The 12,835-nt window shown below is 52.2% G+C and overlaps 1 protein-coding gene across 1 annotated transcript; it reads right to left on the bottom strand.

Moving 5' to 3' along the window:
• Positions 1-675: 675 nt before the first annotated feature.
• Positions 676-12,495, bottom strand: DRC1 (dynein regulatory complex subunit 1; the record flags this gene model as incomplete). Its single annotated transcript, XM_010011698.1, has 16 exons — positions 676-732; positions 853-955; positions 1,061-1,219; positions 1,607-1,770; positions 2,115-2,201; positions 2,617-2,706; positions 3,045-3,217; positions 3,598-3,827; positions 3,953-4,087; positions 4,414-4,553; positions 7,238-7,360; positions 7,950-8,036; positions 8,767-8,904; positions 9,526-9,715; positions 11,291-11,403; positions 12,402-12,495. Coding segments are annotated over 16 exons (2,083 nt in total), but the record flags the coding sequence as incomplete, so codon positions are not given.
• Positions 12,496-12,835: the final 340 nt, after the last annotated feature.

Below are 12,835 nucleotides of genomic sequence, written 5' to 3' on the forward strand. Positions count from 1 at the left end.
AAAAAAAAAAAGTAAATACAGTGTTATTCTGCTCTGGTATGAGAAACTGTCTGTGCTGTTAGCACTCAGCAGGGGAGTCAAGGCTAAAGATAAAGCCTGTACTGGGAATGAGATAGAACTGGTGTGAACCAGGGAGTGACCTGAAGTCACAGATGCAATGTGGCCTCACCAAAATGCAAAATTTGGGTAAAGATGTAGCAGCCCTGGGACCACTGAGGGAAGAATAATTGGGGGTGGGTTGTTTGGAGATATTCTGGGGGGAAAAAAAGGTGCTGTGGCAGCAAATGGAAAAGTAGGGAATAAGGTGTAAAAACAGGTAAAGGAAGGTGGGCTCTGCCAAAGCCAGGACACACCGGTGGGATGCTGACCTGTGGGAGGTTCAGGGTCCTGGCTTGGGCTCCATGGAGAGAAGGGAGCACACAAACCACATGGATTTGTAGCATAAGTGATATGGGAAAGGCTTTCCCACAGTGCCATGAATCCCCTGGACTGGGGGGATGCTTGGCTGCGGCTCCCCAGCATCTTTGGAGGTGAGCAGGGTGCTCCTTGCAGAATATACACACACTCATGCTTGGGTTTGGGAAGGGTTTATTAGCCCTGGCTTTGGACACAGCTTCAGCTCCGGGCAGAGAAAAGATGTGGCCTGGCCCTGGGCACTCACTGTGCTTCTCCGGGTCAGGACAGGTTCAGGTCCATCCACTGTGTGGGAGGGCAGATCAGTTTGCTGTTCACCTGTGGGAAGAATGCCCCTGAGCCTGACAGCGATGGGCTTTGGGCAGCGGCCCAGTGTCTGGGAGCTCTGTGTGGGGCACACAGGGAGGGGTGGATGAAGGAGAAGGATGCTGCACTCACCCCGGAGCTGATGTACTCCTCCAACAGCAGGCACAGCTCTGAGTTCTGCTGCTGAAGGATGGCTGCTTCGGTGAGCAGGATGGCCCTCCGCTTGAGGACCTCACTGAACAGGGAGGGCAGAGGGTTGGTGGCAGTGCCAGCGCTGCTGTGGTTTCCCCAGCCACACCACCAGCCTGCCCTGTCCCCAGGAGCACTGCCAGCCACTCACTAATATTCCTCCAGCGCTGCTGCCAGTGCATCCCACAGCTTCAATGTCGTCTCGGGAATAACATGCGCCACGGCTTCCCAGTATTCCCCATCCTTGGAGCTGTACTGTACCTGTAGCACCTCCTTGTCCTTGTTCTTTTCCTTTTCCTTCTCCTTCTCCCTCTCCCTGGGAGACAGAGAACAAAGCCGTGGGGCTCAGCTCCTCATTGGTGAGGAACAGCCCCGTATCCCTCAGCTGCCCTGAGCACCACTGCCATCATCACATGAATGAGCACAACCCCACAGCTGGTACCTGCCTGCTCCAGGGCTTTGCTTCCCTGCCTGAGCTGCTCATCTCCTGCCAGGTTATCCCCAGCCATGCCTCACGCAGACACTGCCTGTGCCCCCCTCCCCTGACGGGACCCTCCTCACCCCTCTGTAATCTTGCAGGGCAGGCAGGGAGAGCTGTCATTGCAGCCAGGGCAATGCAGTCCACCCCAGAGCCTCTGCTGTGCCCCCACCTGGCTCCCTCCCAGTGACAACAGCCCCACTTTGCCCATAGTCCTACCTCAACTTGTCAAAATCCCGCACAAATGCTTTCAGGATCTTTAGGACATCATCAGTGTGGATGTACATAGATGGGAGTGAGCTCTGAGGTGATTTGTCCCCCTGGGTGCCAGATCCATCGTCCTCTCTCATCTCAGCTGGATCTCCACCTGGGCTGTTCTGGCTCTGGAGGGAAGGCGAGCAAGCTGGGCACAGTGCCTTGACCACCTCCTCCTCCCCAGTAGCCACCCTTCCCCTGAAAGCTTCAGCTGCCCACAGCCTTGTCCCTTGGCAAATTTAGGGTGCTGAGGCAAAAATTCATGTGCAAGAGGCTGTGTTCAGCCACAACAGAAGAAGATTACATCCCCTCAGCCCTTGCACGTACACCCTCTTTGTCCAGTCACAGGGAAACATTTCAGGGTCAATATGCTGTTCTCCCTCTCTGCCCTCCCTGGGTGTTCAGGAGATGTTCTGCTCCTCCTTCCCCAGACCCCTGGGCTCTTCTCCGCTGCTGTCCCTGACGATCCCACCTGGCTGGCAGCCACCTCCTGGGATTTATACTTCAGGAAAAAATCCAGCAGCTGGTATAGGTCATCCTCACTGTTGATTCCAATGGCCTGGGGAGGCAGAGGAACCAGGTCAGCCGCGTGCCAAGCCATCACAGGAGGGGGAGTGGAACAAAGAGCATTTCCCAGGAGCCAAGGGTACCTCTCTGATGATGCCACTCAAGGCAGGAGTGAGTGGTAAGAAGGGGATAGTGTGGGACAGCTGGGGCTATCTGCGGATGGGAAAGTCTGACACAGGTTGGAGGGGCCCTAGAGATGTTGTCCAATTCATCAGAGGATGGCCTTGAGTTGAGAAGTGTCTGGCCACAGTGCCTTCACAACCTCTCACAGTGCTCCTCTCCCCTTGCTGCCCCAGAGTACCCCCAGCAGCCCAGCCAGACCTTGCTGGAGGGGTTCAGTCTCCATGGATATGGGGCAGAGAGCTTTCCCTTCCCTGCAGCCCCTGATGGGCCAAGGCACAACTCACCGCAAAGATGGAGTCGAGCTTTATGAGGATGCGGTTGTGCCTCTCCAGTGCGTTCAGGGGCTTCAGCAGCTTGTTCTCAATGAGGAAATCCTAGGGAGACAGGCAAGAGAAGAGGGCGCGGAGAAACAGTGAGCGTCTCGTCCCTGCCCAGAAGCCAGCCCATGCCATGCTATGGCCATGCCATCCCTGTGGTGGCAAGTTGAGCAGGGAGGGTGGGCAGCAGCGGGCAGTGTGAGGCTGGGCAGGGCCAGGAGGCTCTGGGAGAGCCACCTAGAGACCCTCTCCCAGCCCCTGGGGCAGCTCTCTTCTGCCATCCAGAAGCCTTCACCCCAAGATGTGGAACTCAGAAGAGATCTACTACAAGCTGGAGCAAGCAGGGGACGACCTGCCTGCTCCCTGACCAAGGCATGTGCTGCATCATCACGCACCGACTCTTTGCTCACGAGCTCCAGGATCCTCTTGGCAGTCTTCTTGGAGATATTTCGCAGAGCTGTGACTCTACCCTCAACCTTCACTGTGTCTTCTTTTCCCCCTTCATCACTACCTGCTTCTTCCTTCTCCTCTCTCCCTTTCTCTTCCTGTCCTTCCCCGGAGCTGCTCTCTGAAACATGGAGAAAGAAGGATGAGCAAACACCTTTATGCTTTGACTGTGCTCCCCAGCCACATCATTGCAGGAGTCATCAGGGAAATCACAATTACTCCCTGTGACTTGAAAAGCACCCCAAAGATCCTGGGACATGAACACTTGATCAGCTTGTCCAGAACTGGGAGCACTGGGCTAAAATACGGCACAAAGATCCACACATTGCTTTGGCATGAGCCAGCTCAGTGCTGTGAATGGTCCCTGCTTGGGCTCGAAATGTCACCCCTGTAAGATCCCACCTTGCAATGGCAAAGATAGGAGTGACAGAAGGAGATGTCATGGAGGAAGGTGAGGCTCTCCCAGTGCTACAAGGGTGACAAGGGCACTGTGCATCCCACCTGTCAGGACCTCTGCAGCCAGCTTGGTTGCCATCCTCTTCGCTTTGTAATGCCTGAGGGGGCCGACGTTGTTCAGGAACCAGTAATGAGGCTCTTCCCAGGGCAGCCCCAGCTGCTGGGTGTGAATGATGCGATCTGCATCGAGGGCTTTCTGCATTAGCCGTTTGGCTTCTGCCTCGTTCATAAGCCAGACCTCCATGAACTTCTCAGCATCGGCGACAGCAAACTGCCTGTGCAGAAGGGAGATGGCCCATGGAAGCAGGCTCCATGCCCCAAAACAGTGAGTCGGCTCCCCCTGCACCTCAGTTAGGTGCTCCGAGGCCTCATCATGGGTGGATGTCCACGTACACCCCACCTCATCCTCCTCTGCGTGTCCTTGCACCGCACTCTGATGCGCTCACAGTCAGCTGCCATGCTCTGTTTCTCCTCTCTGAACTGCTTCTCTCGTTTCGCCAGTTTTATTTTCAGGTTATCGAGCAAGCTGTGGAGCCTGGGGAGGGACAGCAAAGCTGGGCATCCCCAAAAAGGCAATTTTGGGCATACACAGCTTGTATGAAGGCTTTGGGACTTGGGGCTCTTATCTACTAGCAATAACTCAGTGACAAGGCCTGAGTGACCCCGATGCAGCTGGCCACGGCCAGCCTATTCAAAGCGCTCTGGTGATGACTCTTGCCCTGGGCTAACCCCTGCCCCTGCCCAGGGACAGGTTGGAACAGATCTTGTTGGCCTGTGCTAGGTGATGGGCTCCACAAAAAATGGCATATGGGAGGTGATAGCTGTTAAGGCAGAGCCCACCTTCCAGGGATGTTTTTTTACCGGTTGAGCTTCCTCTTCTGTTTGGCTCTGATGATGGTGTTCTCCTCATCCCGCTTCCTAAGCACTTGAAGGTTGAACTCCAGCTTCTCCTGGTTCAGATGATAGACAGCTTTCATCTGCTGGAGCTGCCTCTCCAGGTTCTGACATTTCAAAATAACATGAAAACAAGTTGTGCCATGAGCAAAGGCCGCACTGAGGCCTGGATCCTACTGATTCTGCATCTCCAAACCCCATCTTCCCACACACATTTTCCCAGATGACACGGCATCCCTCATGGCTGAGTGGTGGAGCTGCTGGTTGTCCATCAGTACATGCTACAGGGCCATGTCTGGGGAAGGGAGAACAGACTGAAGTCCAACTTTCACTCAGTGGAGCACTAATTCTGGTGTCTCTCTTCAATCTAGATGCTGATTTGTACATCAGTTTAAAGAACTGCATGTCTCTGAGTTAACCAAGAGGCTCAGAAGTTATTTGGCAAGCTGGAGGAAATGACACACAGGACTGCCTGCACTCCACGTCTTAATGAAACCGGAACAAAACAAACAGCTGAAGCATTTGTGATGGCAGCATAATGCTGCATAGCCTGGACACAGGACAAAGGCAGCGACTTCTGCCCCCTTTGCTCCACTGATACAAAGGAGGAGACATTTGCAATGGAGACATTTCTCTCAGCTTCCCAGCACCTTGTTTGCTTGACAGCTGACAGGAAGGAAGAGCTGCTTTGTGGCCTGATTGTCCCAGTCTTCTGGGGCTGCTGCTCTGGGCAGGGAGGTATCACACCTTCCCAATGAACCTCTCTGTCAGCTCTACAGGTCACTTTGAAACGAGCTCAGGGGACACAGTGGCATCAGGCACAGGCAGAATGACTGCATGGATGGGCGGGAGCTGGTGTGATTCAATTCATTAGTGTGTTTTCCAGGTGCAAAAGGAGGCAGAAGTCTGATACCGAAAAAAATCTCATAATACAGTGCTTTACTGAGGAGCCTATAAAGACCCCTTCCGTGATACGAAGTGATTGGAATGAAGCTCCTGCATGCCCCTAAATTACAGCATCACCCACAGGCTTGGTTGTGCACAGCAAACTGCACAGCAAAGAGACCCAGCGGGGTCTCCATCAGGGCCTTGGGCTTGCTCTAGGCCCAGGGTGATCTCTGGGGGCAGATAAAGAGTCCTGAGCTGTAGGCTAGAAGCAGGGAAGACACTGGAACCTGAGTTAGCTAGCTTGGAGCTCTCCTGGGTAGCCCTACTTACAACAGAGAGTGCACAAACAACCTGAGAAGACACCCAGAAGCAGTCCCACCTGGCTAGGACCAAAGCTTGACTGAAGTAAAGATGGAGGTAAATCCCAGCAGGGCCAAAGGACCTCCTCATTATAGCAGATGGAGGAAAGCCATGGCCCAATCCCCAGATTTAAAATGCTGATTCCAATCTAGTGAAACTGGGGAGTACTCAATAACCCTCAAACCACAGACTTCACTGTTAGGTCTTGGCTAAGCTCCTGATTCAGAGATACCTCAGAATAATAATACCACAGGTTAGTCAGGAAAATAGGTACTTCCAACTTCTCTTTTCTTCTGAAGGAAACCAGGAGGACCTGTAGTTCCTCCCTCTGCCCCAGAGAGGGAAAACTTCACCTAATCAGTCCCAGCAGAAGTTGATTTAAGGTGTTCTTAAAACCATGTATCACAGACAGCAAACCAAGGGCACAGGCACTCCAGCTAACCAAGTCTTTGCCACTTTCCTAGCTTGAAATCTCAATGCAAAATCTGAATGCCAATAAAAATCTTTCCTGACAAAACTCAACCCCATGAGGGTTTTTTGCATTTACAGAGGACACGTATCTGTAGATATGTCCCTACAGAACTCTCTTTCCCAGTCTAAGCAGCCCCAGCCTTTCAACTTTTTCCTAGGGGTCATTTGTCTGCTTGGTCTGTTCTAGACTCTCTCCCCTGTTCCCAAGCATGTTGTCAAACCTGGGCAAGGACACATAGATATAGAGAAGAATAATTCCCTCCCCTGCCTTACAAATAAACCCTCCCACAACTACAGCTAAAGGCAGCAGGTGCATTTTTCAACAGCTCCCCATTGCTGACTGTGAACCTTGATCTCCAGCACACTGCTGGTTACACACTTAATGTCACCTTCCAGGTTATCAACATGAAGGTGAAGAAATCACAATCAGGACTGTCACCCTGGACATGCCCTTTCAGACTGACAGGGACCTTGACACAGTAATATTTCACCTGCAGTTGTGCAAAACCTTCTAGACATCAACCCTTGCCTGTATTTCCCTAGGCTTCCTGCCAGGACTGTGCTCTTCCACAGCATGCCCTCCTACCTGAGTAAGGGCAAACTCATGCAGTTCTCACACCATGGGGGCTTCACGGGCATTAGGGAAATCATCAGTCTATGGCTAGATATCAGAGGAAAAAGCACACCTCCTAGGCCAAGACCCTGACAAAGGAGGAAATTGGGCTGATCTGAAATGATGTGGTGTCAGGACAGGCACACCATTTGAACTTCCTCTCAATCATGATGTCAGAAGTAGCAAACCCCTTGACTTTCCCAGGTGTTTTATACAACCTAGAGCTACCGTTCAGGTGCTACAGACCCTGAGAGCAAGGGCAGATAGACACTGAGGTAGAGGATCCATGGAGAGAACAGCAGCTCCATCACCCTGTTGACACAGGGCTGGACTGTGCATGCTGAAGAGCTGAGGTGACCGGATACCAGCTGCAGCTTTCATACCAGAGCCAGCTACACACAGAAAAGCCCAGGGAGATCTGATCCGCTGCCACATGGCACATGCCAGCCTCTTCTGTACCTCTACATCATTCTCCAGCTGCATTTTCATGTTGTTGTACTCTTCCTCATCCTGCACCCGCAGCTTACTCAGCTCTTTCTCAAACTCTTCCACCTTCCTCATGCGGGCACGGAGGTATTCCATCTATGGGCAAAAGGAGAATGTTGTTTATCAATGGCGACAGCTTCCTCCTGTGATCACAATTCCTGTGGCTAGCCCAAAGCAGGGTCATGCATGGACAATTCCCCTGAAGAGCAGGCTGAAAAACTCCCTCTTTGCCCCCCACACTCCTGAGGGACCAGCTGTCTTCATACGGGGAGTAGCTGAGAGAACTGGGGTTGTTCAGCCTGGAGAAAAGATGGCTCAGGGGAGGCCTTATTGCTCTGTATAACTACCTGACAGAAGGTTGTAGTGAGTGGGGTCAGTCTCTTCTCCAAAGTAACAAGCAATAGGACGAGAGGAAATGGCCTCAAGTTGCAGCAGGGGAGGGTTTATGTTGGATATTAGGAAAAATTTCTTCCCTGAAAGGGTTGTCAAGCACTGGAACAGGCTGCCCAGGGCAGTGGTGGAGTCACCATCCCTGGAGGGATTTAAAAGATGTGTAGATGTGGGACTCAAAAACATGGTTTAGTGGTGGACTTGGCAGTGCTGGGTTAACATTTGGGCTCAATGATCTTAAAAGTGTTTTCCAACCTAAACTATTCAGTGATTCTAAATCTCACATGGACCTTACCTCCTGTGTGTTGTGGGCCTGGATGGTTTCCTCCCACTTCTTCCTGTTGCTGTCCAGCAGTTCTCGCCGTTCCTCCTCAAAAGCTTTCTGTGAAGAAGACAGAGCCCTTCACCATCATGTTGACACTACTCATTACCAACTTACACTAATCCAGGCCAGCAGCTTCCAGGAGAGGATTTGCTGCACAGATTGGTGCACCTGTCTGATGAACAAACACTGGCCTGATGTCTCCAAAACAGGAGATCTCCCCCTACACACCCAAGGGGATTGCTGCTATCAGCCACCTGGAGCTGAAAGGGATGCTTTGGCTGGTGGGTAGCAATGTGAGCTCACTGGAAATCATTGCTTGGTAATTAGCAGTGGAGCTGGATCAGACAGCCACTTGATTTTACCTTACAAGACATTAAATGGAGAGAGATGCCCTCACTCAGCAACAAATACAGGTTTGATCCATGAGGTGGGACTTTGTGCTCTGCAGAAGGTAAGGCTAAAGAACCACAATAGTCCTTTCTGGCTTTTAAAGACATGAATAACCAGCTATCAAGCAGCAACAGTTTTCACACATCACTGAGTTACTCTGCACTGAACCACAGTCATTCAAGCACAGTATAAACCAGCCCCTCGGCACTCAACACCATTCAGTGCTCTTGCTTGACTGGATTTTAGCCTCATACACCAAGACATCAGCCATGCTGCTCTGGGCAGTAGTCAACCCAGCCAGTGCAATTAGCCTGAGGTCTTTTTGACACAGATATGGAGAAGCAAGTGGCTGCAGGTTTTCTTGTTGGACTCTTCCTCCACCATGTGAACTGGCTACCTCAATCTGTAGGAAGTTATGACGGTAAGTTTTCAGCATGGTCCTGATCTGTTCCTCCATTCTCTCCAACAGCAGGTGGATATCATCCGACTGCTTCTTAATGGCCTGCATGTATTGCTCATCTTTGTTTTTCAGCTCCTGAAGGAGAAGAGCAGATGCTGAAATCAGAGACAAGTATTTGACCAGGAATCCTCAAGGACTAACTGAAAGGGCAGGACCCAGATGGGTCCTATCAGGTAGGGTAAGGACTCTGTCTTTTCCAAAGAAGAGGTGCTAAGAGCAAAGAGCCAGAAAGTCCAGAGGTGGTTAGGAGAGAAGACGGGAGGAGAGACAGATCATCACTGCCAAAGGTCCAGGTGAGATGGAGTGGGAGGTGACAGGCCTGCAGACACACCACTCCTTTGGGGGCAAGACAACCTGCTGTGGGAACGTCTTCTTCCATTTACAAAAACACTCCCCCTCTCTGCTCATGTGCCTTTTATTTATAGTGTGTAATTTGGGCTCTGCCAGCTTGTCTTACTGTAGCCAGTGTCCTGTGTGTCTGTCCGTGTACACTGCACATTGCTAGAGCACCCATGTCAGGACAGTGGCACTACAACTCCTGGCAGAGTTTTGGCCCAAAGCAACTGACACTGCACAGACCCCAGCCACATACTGGTGTATTGAAAATCCAGACAGCAGGATGCTTTAGAACAGTATCCTCCAGACCTTGAAATCACCCAGACCTTGCCAGCTGTTCCTGCCTGGTCCCCACGTTACCTGCTGCAGTTCACTGATGAGCTTGTTCTTCTGCTCCAGAAGCAGCGTGCACAGTTGCTGCTGTTGGTTTGAGTTCAGCAACTGCCCCAGATCCTGTGGGATTGTCATGTCTTTGGCCAAGGCCCACTTGGAGGTGATCTCCACAAACTTCTGTGTGCTAGACTTGGCTTCATTCTCCAGCTTCTGCACCCTGCAGGTTAATAAGGAGCACATGGCAAATGGGGAGCTGGGTCAGGGCAGCAAGTGCTTAAGACATGGTTTGGTGGCCCAGCCTGCTGGAGCACTTTCCTGCATAACCCAGTTTGAATTCAGAGTAGCCTCAAGATATCAGTGGAACAGCAGCTTTCTTGCAAGTGCTTGTTAGAGCATTGGACAAGGGAAGAGCTGGGATCCTGCAGGCCCTTCTCTTCAGATAGGCTTTTCCCCAGCTCTGCCCTTACCCAGAGGAGAAAAGGAGGAGCTCAGCTCAAGCAGCAGTTACCTTTGGAAGGAGCACTAGTGCTTCTGCCAAGCAGTCTCTAGGCAAGAGGAGATGGACAAGCAGTGCCAAACAGCCTCCCAGCTACACTTAGACTTGGTAGTCAAACTGTCCAGAGACCATACTCCAGCTAAAGCAAAATGGCACTGAACAGCCAACATCCATACCACAAAACTCATTCCTCTTCCAGAGAGACCATTCAACGTGCTCTCGGAATGGCCCTTGGCTCAGCCTGAACAGCGGCCACCACCTTTGCCACCCCTAAACATGCTCTACGGGCAGTTCCTGGACACAGCACCTGCTTCTTTAATGAGATTCCCACCGGGAAGTGCACTGAGCAAGGGACATGCATCCTGCTACAGCCAGAATCCCAGAAACTGTTCCTACAGTGCCCTCCAAAGGTAGCAGGAGCGAGGACTCAGTGTTTCCTAGCTGACCGAGTCCGGGAGACAGGGCTGAAAGAGCTCGTTCCCTGGAGGCTGCCCAGCTCCTCTGGTGAAGCAGGACAGGTTTCCCCAGGAAGGCACACAGAGGGGATCAAAGAATAATCGAGGCTGGAAGGGCTTCGGGAAATCACCAGCTCCCGGTCACAGCAGGATTAACTTCAGTGTCAGAGCAGGTTGTGCAGGGCCTTGTCCAGGCGTGTACTGAGTATCTGAAAGGAGGAAGATCTCTACAGTATCAGGGGCCCCTGACCCAGCATCTGACCACTCTCACCGCAAAGACCTTAATATCTAATTCACCAAATGAGTACAGCTTCACATTCTTCCCCCTCCTCACACATGTCCTGATGTGGCTGTCCCAGTGCATTCCCTTGCTATGGCTAATAACTACCCCTACCTCCATGATTGGAGGGCAGCCTCCAGAGAAAGGCCACCTCTTAGCACACAGTAGCACGTTCTCCACCATGACATCACCTCCAGGCTCAGGAGATGGAGCAAGGAAGACCACAAGTATAGATGGTAAAGGCTCCTGGTGTAAAAAGTTGAGAACCACCTGTGTTTCTCCACTCGGGAGCTGAAGATGTGATGGGTTTGGAGGACATCAGTAACCAGGCATCCACAGTACTGCAGTGCCAGCTGGGGAAGCCACCAGCCTTGACCCGCAGAGCTCTGTAAAGATCCTGCTGTGTCAGGTAGGACCTAGAGGCTCTTTGCCTCAATTTTCCTTTTGAACATAAACTCAGTGTTGCCCTGATTGCTGAGCATTCCTGGATGACCAAGAAAGCTGCACTAACATCTGCACTGCTCCTTCCCAGCATCACAGACCCACCGCACAGCCTCTTACCTCTGCAACTTCAGCTCTGCATTCTCTGCTCTCCTCTGTGTCTCTCTCAAGTCAGCAGCCACCTGGATATTTGTCAACATCTGCGTGCCCTCAAATTGCAGCTTGGCCAGCCTCTGTGAAGTAGGTGGTACACACCTCACACACAGGAAAAGGAATACTGGGGGAACTTTTGTTATGCCCACCCAGGGTCTGCCTCCTGTCCCCATGCTGAGGTGTCTGTGTGGACCCATAAGCCCTGTTTTCTCATGTTATGGCAGTATTGATGAACACCACAAGGACCTGCTGGAGCGAGTCCAGAGGAGGCCATGAAGATGCTCTGAGGGCTGGAGCACCTCCACTATGGAGACAGGCTGAGAGAGCTGGGCTTGTTCAGCCTGGAGAAGAGAAGGCTCTAGGGAGAATTTAGAGCAGCTTCCAGTGCCTAAAGGGGCCAACAAGAAAGCTGGGGAGGGGCTTTGGACAAGGGCCTGTAGGGACAGGACAAGGGGGAATGGCTTTAACCTGACAGAGGGGAGATTGAGATGAGATCTTAGGCAGAAGCTCTTCCCTGTGAGGGTGCTGAGGCACTGGCACAGGTTGTCCAGAGAAGCTGTGGCTGTCCCATCCCTGGCAGTGTTCAAGGCCAGGTTGGACGGGGCTTGGAGCAATCTGCTTTAGTGGAAGGTGTCCCTGCCCGTATCAGGTGGCTGGAACTGGATGAGGTTTAAGGGCTCTTCCCGCCTAAACCAGTCTGTGATTCTGTGACTTCAGTGCATGGGTCCTCCCTCTCCTGCAAAGCCTTCCAGGCCATCAGCACAAAGAGGAATGTGCTCAGAGCACCTTCTTGTTTTGCTTCCCTTGCATGCGCAGATGGGGCAGGGGGGTTGGGTTGGGGTTTGGATGCATGGTGTCAGTCCCATATCATTCCAATATATGGACTGTTTGTCACAGGGAAATTGTATCCCCAGGAATCACCCTCCACCCAGTCCTGAGGAGTTTCTTTCCCTGCTTCTCACATTCTTACATAAATGCTGCTGTGTGACTCAAAGCACCACACAAAGCTAAAAGCAGGGTAAAGCCAAATTTCCAGAGGTCAGGGACCCAAGAAGACCTTCCTGTCCTACTGCCCCACCTGCCGGCTCTCCTCAATCTGTTGGTGGCTCTTTCTCTGCTCTTCCTCCTTCTCCTCTACTACCTTTGGCTCCGCCTCTTCACCAAGGGCCTCTCTGGGCAGAAAAGGGAAAAAATCAGGACATTTTAAAACAGAACCATCTTCCTAATGCTTGGAGTTGGCCTTGGACCTGGGATCCCAGCCCAGACAGCATGGTTCAGTGCAGGTTTAGCCCCAGGCCACAGATGCAGAAAGGAGACGTGAAAGGGTGGGACAGCTCCCTGAGGGAAAACAGGGTCTGTGCTTCCCTTTCTGGAGCTGGGAGGGGAGCCCAGGGTGGGCTACTGCTACAGCACAGGGCTGGGGGGCTCTGCTTGCCCCCATTTGCTTCCCAGAGGGAGGAGAGCAGGGGGCAGAGCCCGCCCAGGGGCTGCTGAGGTGAGAGGCCCTTGCTT

Source organism: Nestor notabilis, unplaced genomic scaffold (assembly GCF_000696875.1).
Source record: "Nestor notabilis isolate BGI_N333 unplaced genomic scaffold, ASM69687v1 scaffold15760, whole genome shotgun sequence".
Lineage (NCBI taxonomy): Eukaryota > Metazoa > Chordata > Aves > Psittaciformes > Psittacidae > Nestor > Nestor notabilis.